The sequence below is a fragment of the Nuphar pumila genome, chromosome 4 (genome assembly GCF_984573655.1).
Source record: "Nuphar pumila chromosome 4, dmNupPumi1.hap1.1, whole genome shotgun sequence".
Lineage (NCBI taxonomy): Eukaryota > Viridiplantae > Streptophyta > Magnoliopsida > Nymphaeales > Nymphaeaceae > Nuphar > Nuphar pumila.
In genome coordinates, this window is record NC_143252.1 from 108,711,154 (window position 1) to 108,729,908 (window position 18,755).

Sequence of the window (18,755 nt, forward strand, 5' to 3'; positions counted from 1 at the left end):
GCAAATTATAATAAATTGTCAATATGTTGATCTTTTCACAGTCCACAATAGGAGAAGTTGCTTCAATGGACTCATTGTCTGAAGACAAACATGGGATCTTTCCTTTTTTCTAGTTGAAGACAGACAAAGATGTTAGTATATTTTTCATATTCTTTTGTATCTAGTTGAATAAAGGCCATGTTATGAATAATCCTGTCTTCATATATAAAGTTTATATAACAATGAAGGTCATGTTAGCTACTGTATGTGCTAATCTGTTTAAATCATCATATCTAAAACTGAACTTGTTTCAGATCGGATCATAGCACATTATAGCAGCCCATTCTCTAAAGAAGAGAGAGAGAGAAAGCATAGTATATAGTCAGGGCAAAAATCCAATTTGAAATTCATATTCAACACAAAAATATGTATTAGGGCAAATATCCAATTTGAAATCCATATTCGAGGCAAAAATCCATATTTGGGACAAAAATTCAATTCAAAATCCATATTAAGGGCAAAAACCCAATTTGAGATCCTTATTTGGAGCAAAAATCTATATTAGGGGCAAAAATCTCATTTGAGATTCATATTTGGGGCAAAAATTCAATTTCAAATCTATATTCAAGGCAAAATTTTATGATTACAGATATAATTTCGTAATTGGATCCATATTCGAGCAAAAAACCATAATAAACTTGTTAAAACATGTAAAATAGTGGACAGATCGAGTCATACGATCCAAAATGAAGTAGTTCAATCCATTATCTATGACTGTCCAAGCTGTCCGCACATCGTCATTGAACAACGGACATTTGGAACATAGCATTTGAGTACTGTCCAAACAAACGTTGGACTTGAAACAGTTGTTACAGAACGAACAAAACCCATATTCTGTTCGGTTCTTTTTTGTCATTTCGTCCAACCCTAGACAAGCCATCAAACATTCCCTGAGGGCAAGTTTAGAACATCTGTTTTAACAAACACTGGACGCGGCAGAAGCCATTCTGCGCGTCCGCCGCGTCCAATATACAGTGTAATTGTCGATCCACCTCCCCTAAAAAGAACAGGAACGGAGGGAACCGATCAAATTTTTTTCGTGCATCGACGGGCGTGCCATCGTTTGCGCTGGAAGCCCTAATCGTTGAGCCCCATTGTTCTCCTCCGGAGTTTCGCAGGTGGTCTGAGAGTGTTTTCCCTCTCTCGACTGCAAGCCCTAGTTCTTGATCCCCTTCTTCTTGATCGTCGGATTCGTGCAGGTATGCCATTATCTATCCATCGTCTGTATTTTTTTTTGTTCCTTTCCCTGTTTTCTGTTGAATTTCGCCATCCATGTGTTAAGGGTCTTTGCATACAGAAACAGCCATCAGCAGGTCACAATCTTCCCTATCAGTCCTCTAGATGGCACCCATTCATGCATCCACCCATTGGTTCATCAGCCTTCTTAACTCTCACATGTATGCCCAGCCATTGGAGATGGATTCTTGATGTTATAAAGGCCTTTGGGTGAGACATATATTTTGGTATATACACTTACACGTACTATTTCGAGAAACCCATGCTTTTCAAGTGGACCTCACACTCATTTCCCTTCTCAACTTATGTGTGCGAGAGAGACAGAGAGACAAAGAGGGTAAACACCTTATGTCATGATAATAATTGTTGGCAATTGTCCCAACTAGCACAAGTAGGACAGGTTAACGTCTATAGGGAGATGGAGATGGGGATGTGGGTGATTGCTTATATCCGATAAATCGTGATTGTCTATGAAAAAAGAGAAAAAAAAAGAGCTACGGAATGAGCCAAAGAATGGTCTCACTACAGCTTGCAACTTAAGTAGGATATATGTTCATAACTTCTAATCACATTCCAACTACTCTCTCTGTTCATGTGCACAAGTGAGGAAGTGTCAAGCCTACTCAGAAAGCATGTGATCACACTGGAAAAACCAAAACACGCCTCCACTTTAAGGCTCCCAAACGAAGCCTCACTGTTTGGATTCATAAGTTGGCCACAAATGGACTTCAGTTTTGCCATAATACCCAGACGGGTAGATTCGAATTCTCCATGATTCACACATGAGATGCTACTTGGAGATGTTCAATTGTGTACTCAAATCATTGAATGTGCATATACTTTGACTTCCACTATTACTTTTGACAGTATATTATCATCATTTCTCCTATACTATCAATATGACAACAGATACAACACAGGACAGACATTGAACAATCATAAGTAGATACATGAAACAAGTTTACTCTGTCCTTGATCTCTGTATGTTGCTATAATTGCACTCACATGATAGAAATTGTATTGTACTCCCAATTAGGTCATCAAGGAATATGACTGCTCCTTGTTGCTTATCTTCTAGTAGTGCATCTTCACCACGTGTTAGCAGGCGATCATGCATCGGTGTTTGGGATGTCAACGGGTCGGATGTAATCTGACATACCTGAATCTGAATCTGACTAGTCGGTAGCCAAATTCAAATGCAATTAATAATTAGATCCGGATTCAACATTGTTACCAGTGTTATTAAAAACGCGCCTCAAGGCGCAAAAAACACACCTTGCCTCAAGGCGAGGGGCTTTGTTCCTTGAGGCGCAGGCATAAGGCACAATACCCTTAAGGCATGCGCCTCATAGGCCTTGAGGCGAGGCGTGCCTCGGACTGAGGTGCACACGCCTCGATTTATTTGATCAAATTAGGTTCAAAACCCTCATTCGACCAAAAAAATAGGGCTTAAACAAAGCCCTACCGACCCCTTTTATGTGTTTTTATTTTTTTCTCACCTCCTATCTCCCTCTGCCTCCCATCTCCCTCTCGTTTTCGTGCACGACAGCAGGACCACCGTCGTTGGCGACCTCCTTCTCGCAACAACAACAGCCCCGAACGCCGGTTAAGGTAGGATCTCTGCATAGTCTTCTTCCTCGTGTTCACACATAATGCATTTGCTGGCCACATGAATGTCTCTCTTTTTAAGGTTAAACTGGGTTGTCAAGAGAGACCAACCATGAAAACATGCGAGCTCTAGGGGAAGTCTCAACACTTAATAAGGCATGTTTGGAAACCACCCAATGCCATATCTTGTCTTCAGTGCATCACACCTACCCCCAGTTTGCCAGCAGGGCTCTGTTTAAGACATCTAACCTGGTGATGCCTAGTCCACCTCTGTCTATTGGGGAGGTGACCAATGCTCATTCAACTATCTGCCTTTCCTGGTTTTAGTAACACCATACCAAATGAAGGCCTGCATCAATTCAGAATTACAAATTCCAGTGACATGGGTATTATTGTATTTCTGAGCAATGTATATAGAAAGAGATCCCCAACCACACCCAATATCCAGAATTGTCTGCCCATCTTTTACATTTGCTCTCTCACAATATGTCGCCAACATTGCTCTCTCAGCTTCCTCTAATGTGTCAGACTTATTTCTGAAGTAACAACAACTGCAAAATAGAGTTCATAATATTTCAATTTGTTTAAACTAGGTCAGAAAGACCTGGTATAAGAAAGAACCAAGAGTAGCACACTTCAACAAACAATTCTCGTGCATTCTTATTTTTGGCATTCTTGGGTCCCAGCAAACAAAGTGTTCTATGTTGATTACATAGGATTTCATTTTTCAACTTAGATTTATTTGATTGATTGCATGTTTTCGGTTTTGATGAATTTTTGTATTAAGGATATTGACAGAAATTTATTTATGTCAAGTTCCATGACAACATATAGATGTATTAAGCCTAATGACAGTTTTGAATTTCTGTGTTAAGCACATTGACAGAAAGTGATCTATGTGTTAAGTTCCAGGGCAGTTTTGATTCTTTTTAGAAAAGAATAATTCGTTTGTTTTTTGTCCACAAGGATGCTTACTGATATTCTATGCTGCAGTTCATGCGCAGATGTACGATGTTTATCTTTTTTTTTTTTAAATTTTTCTATTTTTTTAATTCAAGAAAGCATGCAACTGTAGAAAGTGAAACGATTTTTAATTTAATGAATGCCCATGTTTTATTTTTTAGATACTTACATAGATTAAGTTGTTGCATTAATGTTACTTTTACATGTTAATCTCATATTTTTTTTCAGTATTTATTTGAGATTTTTTATTTCCTGTTGGTTGTTGCTTCATCAATAAAGATTTTTTTATTTTTTTAGATATTTTTTATAGTTTTTTTTAAGTTTTTAAAAAAAAAACTTTGAGGCTTACGCCTCGCCTCAGATTTTGGTGGAGCGCCTCGCTATGCCTCAACGCTTTTCACAACATTGATTGCTACATATTGCTACATCCGGATTAATACTGTATCATCCACTTCTATGTCATGAAAAATCCTGTTCTTGCCATAGCTAAATATTGCTACATCCACTGCTTTGTCATCAATTTTTGTCATTTTTAATGTAAATTTGATATTTTTTTAATGTCATAAAATTTTACCACATTGTGGGAATTGATTTTTTAAGACCTTGAAACCTTTCTTAATCACACATTACATTCATATGATCAAACATCTATTTTATTTTTTTGTCAAAATCGGGTCAAAAATCATATCTATATTCAGGTCAAAAATCCATATTCAGGGCAAAATCCTGGAGATCCATATTTGGGGCAAAAATCCAATTTGAGATCCATATTTGAGGCAAAAATACATATTCAGGGCAAATATCCAATTTGAGATCTATATTCGAGGCAAAAATCCATATTTGGGCCAAAAATCCAATTTGAGATCCATATTTGGGGCAAAAATCCAATTTAAGATCATTATTTGGAGCAAAAATCCATATTTGCGGCAAAAATCTTATTTGAGATCCATATTCGAGGCAAAAATCTAATTCCAAATTCATATTCAGGGCAAACAATCATGATTTTAGATATAATTTTATAATTGGATCCATATCCGGGCAAAAAACTGTAATAAACTTGTTAAAACATGTAAAATGGTGGACGGATCAGGTCATACAATCCAAAATGAAGTAACTCGACCCATTATCCACGAGTGTCCAATTTGTCCGCACATCATAATCAAACAACGGACATTTGAAACACAACATTTGAGTATGGTTCAAACAAACGTGGGACTTCGAACAATTGTTACGGAACGAACATAACCAATGCTCTGTTCCGTTCTTTTTGTTCATTTCGTCCAACCCTGGACAAGCCATCAAACATACCCTGAAATAACAGCCTTTATTTGTATAAATCCCCACGTAAACCCGGGTGGGTCACACCCAAGCCTGTTTTTTTTAAAATAAAACCTTAAAATATTAAAAACAATAAAAATAATGTTAAAATATCGTTTTAACCTGTCAATGTTGTGTCCACGTATTCAAGCATGTCCCTGTAACATAACCCACACCCCCCTTCTTTAACCCCCTCCCTCGCCCTCGTCCTCACGCTCGAAGAAGAAGACGAAGAACGAGGTACGACTCTCTCTCTCTCTCTATATATATATATATCTTCTTCTCGCCCCTTCTTTTACTTCTCTATTTCTTCTCTTCTTCTTCTTCTCCCCTGTTCTTCCTCCCTTCCTCCCTTTTCTTCTCTCCCCTTCTTCTTCCCTCGCCTCTTTTTCCTTCCCCTCTTCTCCTCCTTCTTCCTCCTCTTCTTCCCCCCTATGTTTCTTTTCTTCTCCCGTGTTCTTCGACCCCTCCTCCCTCTTCTTCTTGCCCCTTCTTCCTCCCTTCCTCCCCCTTCCCTCCTCTTGCCTGAGACAGAATGTGCCGCTGACCGTAACCTGTTACGTAGGAGACTGCTCTATTTAACTTAATAATCTCATGAATGCACAACTTATAGCCATGATTGAACCTGCTCATTTGACCACCATAGCTGAATCAGACAAGTGAAAGATGGATCAATGTCCCTTACTGCGTGTATCCCCGGTCATGCTCTCTCAACGGCTTGTAGCTATTGGAGCTACGAGTGCACTGAAACAGAACATGTAACACTTTAAGCAAAGAGGGATCCTTACTCCTCAATGCAGCAGTGATCTTATCATACTTACCATTTTTTGGATTTAATGATACCAACTAGAGCTAGTACAAAGGTTCTTAGCACGATCTGTGTAGTCACATATCACACGAGAACTGTGCTACATCTAGGCCTATACATTGCTTACTGGGACCTTGTCCATGCCTCGTGCTTTTCATAATGTTGCACTGAAAGGTTAGGCTAACTTGATTGTTGGTTATGTAGAATTATTGTCATTGATATTGCCTATATTTTGAAAATATCACGATATTATCAGTATTTCAAGGTCGGCTAACATTTTACAGAGATTTTCAAAATATTTTGTGAACCTAAAGTATCGCGATATTTTCTCAAGGTTTTAAAAAACGATCCTTTTTTATATATTTTAAGTATCTTTTTTTTTTGTCTTTTCTGATTTTCTTTTTATTTTCTCAACAAAACAATATAAAACCTGTTATTTCTTATCTTTTTGTTATTCATTATATTTTTTCAAAATTTAAAACTTATAATATTTTCCTGAGATTTTTCTGAGAAAAATAATTTTTTGAAAAAAACTCCCAAGAAAAACCTTGCTGAGAATGATGTTAATGACTGGAATGCTGCCATTCTGCTACAATTTTTCTACATGCCATGATGCTTTATTTTAAGATTGCAAAAAGTTGCTTTCTAATTATTACAATGTGGTTCCTACATTGGCAGGTTCAGAACGAAATTTACTTCCATGATCATGTTGCATTGGAACAAATGTCTCAGACGAAGCAATTTTTCATGTGGGATCAGAACTTTGTTTACTGGTCGTCAAGTTGGTTAGTGTCATGGAATCAACTGGATTCACATTAGTCATCTGTACTTCTGCTCTACAACAACTTATTTTTCTTTGTTAAATATCACTCTCAGAAGTAGCACAATGCATTTCAATATGTTTTATGAAATTATGACCTAATGCAATCTTGGGATGCTGTTGGAAGCTTGAGAACCAGATAAATGATTAGTGCATTTTGGTTTGGCTTTTGCATTTAGCAGTTCTGTGTCATGGTCATCGTTGATACCATCACTATCATGATGATGATATCATCATTAATATCACCAATAAGGTAATCTTTGTTGTCATCTAAGAACTCTTTCAAAAGTTATCTTTGTAAATGAGTCAATCTCTTTATACGTCATTCTCAATATAATATAACTAGGAAGACAATGGCATCTTTGTTGTTTCTTCATGCTTTTACCTAATGTTACTATCATTTAGTCTTGTTAATATCAGTTCTCTGTCTTCTGTAATTGAAAATATTTGGGCGCGCTTGGTAGTAGAAGTTTTCCTAAAGGTGCAAAACTAGATGCATGTTGATTGACATCAGTCTGAATTGCTTATGTTGTTTGCTTTAAATGGGCAAGTTTTAGTAGTGATCCTACTCAAGAGGCAGTTCTTTAAATGATGCCCATCCTAAAGAGTTCCTACTAGAGTTGAATTTTAAAAGTAGTTTAGTCTCAGGGTGTTTAGAATTAGGGGTGCACACTAGCCAAGCTTGAGCCGAGCTTGGGCTGTTCAAGCTTGGCTTGACCAGAAATACCACTGCTCAAACTCGGCTCGAGCTCGGAGGCGAGCTTGAACAACATTGTCCAAGAAGGGCTTGCTCCGAGCTCAAGCCGAGCCGAATTTGACCAAATTCTAAAAAAAATGTTTTACTTTTTTCAAGGGGCGGGATTTGATCCCGCTGTAATGAAAGAGGGAAAACAATACAATAAAATGCCTCTTATGGGCTTACAAGAAGTCAAGAACAACGACCACTTATGGGTCAATATGGATACTGGTAGAGGTATGAGGTACTAGTATTGGTATAGGTGAGAGTTTAAAATGCTTCAGGTGCATTTCTTATAACGGTTAAAAAGTATCAATCTGGACTTTAGTCCAATATCAGTTCTATGTTTGTATCTATTTGCACTAGAAGCAAAGGTAGCCAACCTACTCACTTGGTATCAACTTTGGAATGAGACTGTTTGTGCAATAGGTAAATCTGCTCTGTCCATGGAAGGATATTGAAAATGAAATCCAAGACGCGACCTGATTTAGATTTTAGTAGGAAACTTGATTTTCCAAGCAACTTTAGATTTTTCCCTGCATGTAAGATCCACATGCCCAATGTTACAGGTGATCTCCATCAAATGATCAAAATCACAATTTAGGATCTGCTTTAAAATGTCTACGTCACCCTTCCAAAAACTTGATCTCCAAATAATTAGTTATTGTAGAAAATGCTAGTGTTGGAATGGTCTTATTAGGAACTTCTAAAATGAGAGAGTTATGGAATGAGGATGGTGAGAAAATACCAGACATAATCACGTTGGCACTCAAGCTGTTAGCACAATCAGAATTGGCAATTTTATCAGTTATCTTATATTCTGTCTGAGCATAAGCTCTGTGGGGAAACAACTCTGATTATTCTGGCCTATCTGGAGTATCCAACATGCACTCTTACTAATAATTGAGCTAAAATCCATATTTTGTGAATCTTGCAAAACATGAAATCAACTTAAGTTGGAACCTACCTTTCAAAAAGATTAATTTCTTACTTTTCCAACTTCATGAACTCTTTTTTGCCAACTTCATTGCCAAGCTGTCGATTAGTTCAATAGGAAGATCTATTAATAAAATTGCAACGTATTACTTATTAGGAATTTCATTCATCTATTTGTGGTAGTAAGACCCCTTTAAAGGCCTTTGACAATCTTACTTCACATCAAAGTTGAGGAGTTAGCTTATGAATTCTCACTCAAATGGGAAGCGATATTATACCTTATCTCACCATACGATCAACCATTTTGTATTTGATGGGTCCACTACTATAGAGTGCAAATTCGAGATCAATCACAACCAATCTTGACTGCCTAACATTGCTGGTAGAAGCTGTCATTGCCGTAAACAAATAGTTGGATGTTCTTGTCCCAAGCGACTTTATTGGTGTCCTCTATTTTGTTGAAGAATCTTTTCACGCCATCTTATCCATGTTTCCATCTGCATTGAATGCTAATGTCATTGTCATTGGGTGCTCCCAGAACATGCCATAGGAATTAATGATTTGCAATAACCAGACATGAATTAATGTAAATTAGGCAGAAATTTTTGTTCTTGCTCGCTTCAGAGCAGGTCGACAATTCTTGCTCTTTTCTGCTGTCAAGATTGTCAGGGCTATATAGTTATGGTCATTATTAACTTATTACCCATTCTTGGACATCAATCATCATGAAAACTTCTCATTTTACTTATGTTAGTCTTGGGACTTTTACTTTATCAGACAATTCTTTCACCAGGTGGCAACATTCATAATGGTGGAAATAATAAGTCAGATGAGAGCGCAGATGATTTTGAGCGTCGAATATTTGGTGGATTCAGTGACAATGGTCCAGATACCGATCCTTTCTATCAGAAACTCGATAGACTGGAAAAGGCACGTGGGTCGAGACTAAATAGTGGTGACAATTCAGGATTTCAATATGGTCTAGATGATACTGGGACTTTTAATACATTGTCAGATGGAATGGATGGAAAGTTGAAGAAGGCGGCCATGTCATATCCATACAATGATGAGATAAAGAATGATGATTATGCATTCAGACCAGATGTGAATTTTAGACAGGGTATGACATATACAATTAAGGTATGCAAATATTATAAGTCTTTTGCATTTGGTTATTATTTTCAAGTTTATGTCAAGGCATGGGATTGGGGAAAAGTGAGCAATCTGAGAAAGTATTTGATGGTTTTCATCAACTTGCATCTAGTATAAAATTTTCAGAAATTACAACAAATAACAATTTTCATGGGTTTCTTAGAGATTCTGATTTTTTGCAAATTTAGTGGATCATTTTTAAATGAAAAAATCATATTTTGCTTGGCCTTTTATGGTGGTTTGTGGATTATGGGATTGAAAATTCAACATTTTTCTATTCTCTATGTTTCTAACTGTTGTTTTTTGTTTTCCAAAAGTTTTAAGCAAAAATTCAGAAATTATTGGGGGATGGGAAATGAAAAGGAGCTTCATACAAAAGACGTTTATGAGTGCTTTTTTGGTCTGTAGTTGGAGTTGATTCACTGATTCCAACTCTCACCATTGTTTGGGAGCTATGATATGACAAATCAAAGGAGATGGGATGTGATTTGGCAGGCCCAAACGCCTTCATCTCCCAAAACCCAGCTATTGGCAACTTCAATGTGGGACACACTTTCGCCTCCCTTCCCAACTCCTTTTTATTTGTAGATTGCCATTTCGGAGCTAGTAATTGGAAAGGGGATGCCATTTCCAGCTGGTAGTGATGCCAACTCCCAAACGATGGTGGGTGTTAGCAAATACCAACATTCACAAATCCTGGATTAGGGATATCCAGGATTTTGCATTTCAGTGCCAAATACAGACTCCCAAACAGAGCATTTAAGTTTTTTGTTTCGCCTGCATGAGAAAATGCCCACTTTCAAGATGACACATTTTCTCATCTTGGTTGAAACAAATGAGTCGTGAGTGTTACATGAGATAACTTGCTACAAAGTACAAACTTTACAAATTGTATATCTATGACATTACTTGCACACTTCACTTGAAACTGATCACTGCACAATTGTAATTGTTATTATGATTGTCATCTGTTTGATAAGGAAATGTGCTTACAAAAGCATGCTTAGTTCCTTAGAGAGAAAGGATAATTTTTTTTGGCAATTTGGGTACTTGAGAAAATACATTAACTTAATTTTGACCGATAATTGTCCCTTCCTATGCGTCAGAGCAAGATAAAAGTGTAGCATGAAATTCCAAACAAAGGATTGTTAACTGGGAATGATACATATATTTAAAACCTCTAGACAACAAAATCCCACATAAGTTGTAGTTGAAGCTACCTCAACCTAATTTTCGGAAGAAATGCAAGGTGAAAGCAGTGGACTCATGCCTATGACTGTGCTGTTCTGTTTATACCTTTAGGAAGTTTGTTCATTGGTGAATTGTAGCTTTAAGCTCAAGAAAAAATCTAAAATAACTTACAAACAGATGTGGAGGGGTATTTTCATCATCTTACACCGCAAGGATATTCTAGACAATACATGGTGGTGCAGGGTGCCAGGGACAAACTGGTATTTTGTGAATAATTGAGTTTTCAATGATAATGTAATTTATATAATGGCATTAAATATATTAGATACACGCCTATTACCTAAGGGCATTATTATAATTTAGCATATCCATGCAATTACAAATAGGAAATACATGGAGCATCCAGTTGGATTCAGTTTTTCTCGGTCTTTTTTCTGCAACAACCATGTTTTCTCTCATATCTTCTTCTTACCTTGGTTGTTACACATACAATGCAAATCCTTTATTGCGCTAGAGTAGGAACACAATCATTAAGGTACTTTCAGTTCCTTTCTCCACTAATCTCCATTAGTTTTTTTTTTATCTCTTTTCAAGCTAGGTGTTCTTTATCTCCTTAGACTTCCCTTCTTTCAATATCTTCTTGATTAGAAATCAAACCCAAGATCCCAAAATTTTTCTTTAGATCAGATCACTGTTTACTCAGAAAAAGTTCTGTTGCTGATATTGGTAGGCCATATAGCTGATGTTAACATAGAGGGCAACCTATGTTAGCAGCGCCACTGGTGAATCTTCCTGATTTTACAACAGATTGCACCCCAATTTCAGTCAACACATACTCTCTTAAAACAAAAAAAAAGGAGAAGAAAAGATGGGAAAAAAGAGGGACAAACCTAAAAACTTGATCAGATCTTCTAACTTTGGTCAGATTTGAAATCTTCCTGGTATACTTTATCTCTTTGAAATATTCTTTTAGAATTCCTTAAACGCTGCTATTTCCTTTTTTTTCTATTATTTTAACCATGACTAGTATTACCTCCTTGTTTCTTCCTCCATTGGTAAGAAAAAATCTCAATCAATCAATTTTCTTGCGTGAAAAAAAAATATTCCATTTCTTCATAGTTTGGGATTGATGGGAGTTTATCTGCATCATCGAGTATGTGTCAATGGAGGACATTGATGAGAAAGATTGATGGGGCACCTTGATGGAAATTTGCTATTTGGTATTTTGAACTAGCAAACTTTGCTTCAATTTCTGTTGATTCTATTCTTCTTTTCATAAAATTGTAATCAATCTGAAAATGTTGGATCTATCATGGAAGTTAGGACTCTGAGCAAGAGCCAATGTGTTTCTGTTGTTGCAGTCTGCAGTGGATCAACATATCTTTATTCCCAATGTGTGGTAAGGCTGCATAGTGCCTACCCATATCATTTAAGAGAAGAAGAGGTATAGGTTATAGAGATAAGGAGAGGAATGTTTGACCTTTTGAATCCTTTTCGTGGCTCTGATATCATAGTACTTAGATTTGGCCTGTAAATGTGTAAAACTTGCTTTTGATACCATAAAAGTTTTTGTTCTTGATTATGGATGAAAGAGAGGAGAAGAGAGAACAGTGTATGAGAAGCTAGTCATCATCCTTTCTTTTATTCTGAAAGAGTGTAGTTTCTCTAGTCAAACCATTATTATGATAATGCCATGTTTTTTGCCATGGAGGTAAAGTTACCATTTACTCTGGATGTCCAATAACCAACTGTCATCTTTTATCAATAAAATTATGGACTGAAGCAAACATCTAGGGCATGGTTTTAGAGTTTTTATAATGGTATTAAAGAATGTGGCTTTGTTAAGATTGCAATATAAAAGTCTTTGTTTACGTAACGCGATTCTATTGGCATTGTGATTATTCTATTCTATGTGATTGATATAATTGTTATAAGAGGTTTAGCTCTGAAAATTCAAAAGAACTTATGAAAGGTTCAAGATGAAAGACAAACAATTGAGGTTTTTTGGGGGGATAGGAAGTGGACAGGTCCAATAATGAAGTTAATCGCAGAAAACATGTGTATAATGGGCCCATAGACACCCCGACATGTATGAACAAGTTATTGGCTGGAGAAGGGAAGTTGAAGTTGTTGGATGAGAGAAGTATCATATGGTAAGGACTTCCAGTATTTGGCAATAACTAGGCCAGACATTGCTTATGTAGATTTGTCAGTTCATGCATTAAACAATAGCGATTCACATAAAAGATCCGAGTTGTGAAGTACCCACAAAAGTTTCAAAGCTCTAATAATCTGATCATAATCACAAATATAGCTGATTTTAATAATTTGTGATTTTAAACCCTTTTTTTAAATAAAAATATTGTATTTAATTGAAATATCCAGAATGGAAACATCACTATATTTTCATGACATGTTTTATTAAGATTTTTTATTTTTAAGTTTTCAATTTTAAAAATACTAGGTTTTTTTGACATTAAAAAATACTTTTTTTGTAGGAATTTCCTGGGCAGTATTTGTTCTTCATGTAACCATGGTGATATGATCTGCACTCAATACATATATACATCTCCTTTTACAAATATGTGGTAGGACAGAAGTACCCTTACCATAAAGTATATATGATTCTTAAGTTGCAAGAATATGCAAATACCAAAAGTACCCTCACGTAACTGTATCATTCCCTAAAACTCTCCCTCAAGTTGGGGAGAAAATATCTAACATCCCCAACTTGCCACTAATTTCTTAGAGCCTCATTTTATATACAACTTTAGCAAGGATATCAGCCAATTGAAGTTGAGAGCGCATATAATGAACTTCAAATTGCTTGGACTCGATCTTCTCCCTAATAAAGTAGCAATACATCTCTATATGTTTAGTCCTTTCACGATGGTCTAGATCTAAAGCTACCTGAATAGGTGCCTTGTCACAAAATATTGATATGGGCATTTTGACTTTGAGCTTTAGTTTTGAGACCAATGACTTCAACCACATGCCCTCACATATTCCATGTGCTAAAGCCCTATATTTTGCTTTCGCACTAGATCTAGCTACCACTACATCTGCATATTGACTTCCTATCTTCAATTTCTCCCCTGCCCAAACTGCATCCACATATAATTTATATTAAAATTCCCATGATTATCTTATAAAAGTCCCTTTCAAGGACTCTGCTTCAAATATCTCAAAACTCGATGCACAACCAGAGTTGCCAGTCGGGGAAGCGGGAAGCGAGGCACTTCCAAAATTGTAGGAAGCAAGAAGCGTGTGACGATTTAGAAGCAAACCAAGAATCGTCTCGGAAGCGAACAAGGATTCGAAAGAGAAGTGAGTAGGTATCGAAAGGAAAGAAAAAAATTGCATAAATAAGACAAATTCTCCCTAGAAATATAACTCAAAAACAGTTAACCAGAAATATAACTAAGAAATAGTCAACCAGAAATATAACTCAGAAACAGACAATCAGAAATATAAGTTATATTACTCAGAAACAATCAACCATAAATATAAATTATATAACTTAGAAACGTTCAACCAAAAATATAACTCATAAACAATCAAAACAAATTATATATGAATTACATACACACACACACACACACACACATATATATATATATATAAATGAAACAGACAAACACATAATATATATAATATACATATTATAATAACTGAAATACAAAATCTATAATATAATCCAAAAACATAAACTATAGCAAAAACAGGAAGACTGAGAGAGAGAGAAACAAGAATAAGAAGGAAAAAAACAGGAAGAAGATGAAGAAAAAGAAAATGGAAGAAGGAAAAAATAGGAAAAAGAAAAAAGAAGAAAAAAACAAAAAAAAGAAGGGGAAGTGAGCTTCCCATTAAATGGGAAGTGTTATGGCGCTTCCCAGTGTGTTTTGGAAGCGTCATGTTTTGCGCTTCCAAAATGCGCTTTGAAAAAGCACGCTTCCCCTGGTCCTATTGCTCTTTCGATAACCTTGTGCACAACACTCTTATGGGCAAGTGATGGAGAATGCATAAATCTACCTAGCAATATGCTATATCTGGTCCAATAATGGTGAGATATATAAGCTTTCCAACCAATCTTTGGTACCTTCCATTATCTTTCAATTCTTCATCCTTTCTTTAGCCCTGCTTGTGGTTGATTTCAATAAGAGTGTCTGCATTTTTTCATCCAAGCATTCCAACTTCTTTCAAGAGATCAATACTGTATTTTCTTTGGGAGAGAATGATACTCTTGCTTGATCTTAAGACTTCAATGCATAAGTATATGTAAGGGCCCAAGATCTTTGATATCAAACACTTTTAAGTATATCTTAAAGTCTTCTATCCCTTTTTCATCATCCTCTGTAATTACAATGTCATCTACATAAACAATTAACATAGAGATTTTTTCATCTCCCTTCACAAAAAGTGTGGCAACTTGTACTGTTTTCTGTATCTGAATTGAATAATGGCGGTACCGGTGTTGTGAAAAGCGTCGAGGCGTAGCGAGGCGCTCCACCAAAATCTGAGGCGAGGCCTAAGTCTCAATTTTTTTTTAAACTTAAAAAAAAACTATAAAAAATATCTAAAATTATAAATAAATAAAAAATTCTTTATTGATAAAGCAACAACCAACAAGAAATAAAAATCTCAAATAAAAATACTGAAAAAATATGAGATTAACATGTAAAAATAACATTAATGCAACAACTTGATCTATGTAAGCATCTAAAAAATAAACCATGAGCATTCATTAAATAAAACATTAACATTAACCATGAAATGCATATTAGCATTAACAATATCATGTCATAATTAGAAAATGCATTTTAGCATTAACAATCAAATGTTAATATATATATATATATATATATATATATATATATATATATATATATATATATATATATATATATATATATAGGGTTGTGACTGCACGTAATTGCGTGACTTGATTTTGCCAGATAAAGGGTTTAGCGTCATATTCTAGAAAAGATTATTGCTCCTACGAAATTGAATACATTGAACAAGTTGACACAATGATATTAATTTTCTGTGAAACGAAGCAACTAATCTCAATGACTTCATTAACGTGGTTGCTTTGAGTGTCTATTAGACTGCAAATTGGTGAACCTGCTACTAAGGGTGTTAATGGATTGGGTATGACCCAATCCTGACACATTAGATCTTATAGGGTCAGGGTTTGGTTGCAAAGAAGGGATTCTGATTAATTATTCAGGTTGGACCCATGAGGTCCGATTATTATATGTGTTTGGTATGGTTTATAAATTTTTATACCAAACCGGGTCTGATCGGAGTTTCGGTTAAGATTCTCAAATTTTCAATGTAAAATAATTAAAAATATTATTTTGCCAGGTATGGACTGGGTTTAATTATAAAATGTTTGGGTGAGAAAGGTTTAGAATGGTTGACAAATCTTTTTAACAAGATTTGACAGACAAATAAGATGCCTAATGAGTGGAGGAAGAGTACTTTGGTGCCTCTATATAAGAATAAGGGTGATATACAATATTGCACAAACTATCGTGGTATAAAACTCATGAGTCATACTATGAAACTTTGGGAGAGGGTGATTGAGTCTAGGTTGAGGAAGGTTGTCATGATATCGGAGAATCAATTTGGTTTTATGCCTAGAAGATCAACTATGTAAGCTATACATCTTCTTAGACAACTTATTGAGAGAAATAGAGAGAGGAACAAAGATTTGCATATGGTTTTTATTGATTTGGAGAAGGCATACGATAGAGTACCTAGGGACGTTCTCTGGTGGACAATGATGAAGAAAGGTGTTTCTCTCAAGTACATTAGCATAATTAAAGATATGTATGAAGGAGTAGTAACCAATGTCCGCACTTGTTGAGGGGTGACAACCAATTTTCCGATAACGGTTGGGTTACATCAAGGATCTACATTCAGCCCTTTCCTATTTGCTATAGTGATGGATGAGCTTACGAGATCAATTTAAGAAAATGTGTCGTGGTGTATGTTGTTTGTTGATGATATTGTTTTGATTGATGAGTCTAGAGCTAGGGTTAATGCTAAGTTAGAATTATGGAGACAGACATTGGAAGCAAGAGGTTTTAAGTTAAGTAAGAGTAAGACAGAATATATGGAATGTCGGTTTAGTAAGCAACGAAGTAGTGATGGGAGTGTAGTGAAGCTTGGTGAGCAAGAAATACCGGTGGATGATTGTTTCAAATATTTGTGATCTATCATTCAAAAGTATAGAGAAATTGATGGAGATGTAAATCATAGGATAAAGGTTGGGTAGATAAAATGGAAAAGTGCAACTACAGTGTTGTGCGATCGTAGAATGCCATTGCAGTTGAAGGGAAAGTTTTATAAGACGACAATTAGGTCCACTTTATTATATGGTACGGAATGTTGGGCTGCCAAGAGACATCATATTCAAAAAATGAGTGTAGCTGAGATGCGTATGCTTAGATGGATGTGTGGAAATACAATAAAAGATAAGATTCGAAACAAGGAGATACATAAGAAGGTAGGCGTTGCATCCATTGAAAATAAGATGAGAGAGAATCGTTTACAGTGGTTTGGACATATTCGGCGAAGGCCTAATGATGCTCCAGTTAAAAGCTATGTCACATGGGTGCGGGTGCGGGGGTGCGGCACTTTCAAAAACCTTGGGTGCGGCAATATATATATATATATATATATATATATATATATATATATATATATATATATATAAAAGGGGTTCCCCCGACGCGGGTCCTCTCTCTCGTACAAGTGAGCGTAGAGCATGCATTTGCCGGCCCGAGGCCATCGCAGCCCCGTTCACATGTATGTCCAAATATTTAGCAGCGGTTGTAAATTTACTGTTGTTTGATGGGGGCGCGTGGGCTTCACTGAAAACAGTTCTCCCCGCGCAACTTCTGCCCCCGTTTTCAAACATGCCTTAAAAGTCTACAATTTTAGCAGGATTCAGATTCAGACTCGAATCGAATTGGGTAGGGTAACATCTCCGAACAAAACCAGACTTGAACCGACACTTGTACACCAAGTAAAAGAAAGTGGATCAGGCAAATCCTCTAGATGAATGTTATCAGTATCGAGCCAACGATTCAGGTGAATTTGCCGATACCAACCCTTAATTGAATCGCTCTGAATAGGTTAAAAAATAATTAAAAAATATTTCATGTCAATCAAAACATAACATGTGTTAAAACCATTAAAAAATATTAAGAATTAATTTTTAGCGTTTTTTATATTTATTCAAAAATAGCCGATTCAGGCTAGTATCGTAATCACATCTATTTTTTGCTGACACCGACAACATTGCTCTAGATGCCGTCAATCTAGATTAATCTGAAAATTGAACGGCTAAAAAACATTTCGTGGGGCTCATCTATGTGGTTGATTCTTGGACCAAGCTGCATATCCCAAAATGTTTCATTTTTTGTTCATGAAAGAGACAAAACTTTCCATAATCCAACCTTAGTGATGTAACATTACCAAAATGCGTGGTTCCAGTTGTCCCATCAACTGACGCGTGGCATCAGTTCATTGGACTGACTACCTTTCAATGTACGCTAGGCCCAAAACACCTTTTAGGCATTGCCGTTCATCTTCTTCTTTCTATAGTAATAGTATAATACCCTGCAACCTATGGATCTTTACCCTCCTCAAGTGCAGAAATAAGACTGGCTGAACTCTCTCTCAGAACCCTTCATCGGGGTTTTGCAGGACACCTCTATGAGGCTTTCGTTCAGGAAGGCGTTCATATGTTCATTGATGATGAGAGACTGGAGATCGGAGAGGAGATAGGAGACAACCTTTGGAAGGCGATTGAGGGGTCTGCAGTCTGCATACCCATCTTGTCCAGAAACTATGCCAAATCAAAATGGTGCCTCAAGGAGGTAGCCAAGATGGTTGAGACCAATAAGATGCTCATTCCCATCTTCTACGATGTCAAT

At 36.2% G+C, this 18,755-nt stretch overlaps 1 protein-coding gene across 1 annotated transcript in view; it reads left to right on the plus strand.

Moving 5' to 3' along the window:
* Window positions 1-1,068: 1,068 nt before the first annotated feature.
* The window catches only part of LOC149840495 (uncharacterized), a 50,933-nt gene continuing 33,246 nt past the window's right edge, over window positions 1,069-18,755 (plus strand). Inside the window, exons 1-3 of the mRNA XM_090004455.1 lie at window positions 1,069-1,238; window positions 6,650-6,756; window positions 9,257-9,603. Of these exons, the coding sequence (XP_089860581.1) occupies window positions 6,672-6,756; window positions 9,257-9,603 (432 nt within the window). The 5' untranslated portion in view covers window positions 1,069-1,238; window positions 6,650-6,671. The remainder of the gene's footprint in view (window positions 1,239-6,649; window positions 6,757-9,256; window positions 9,604-18,755) is intronic.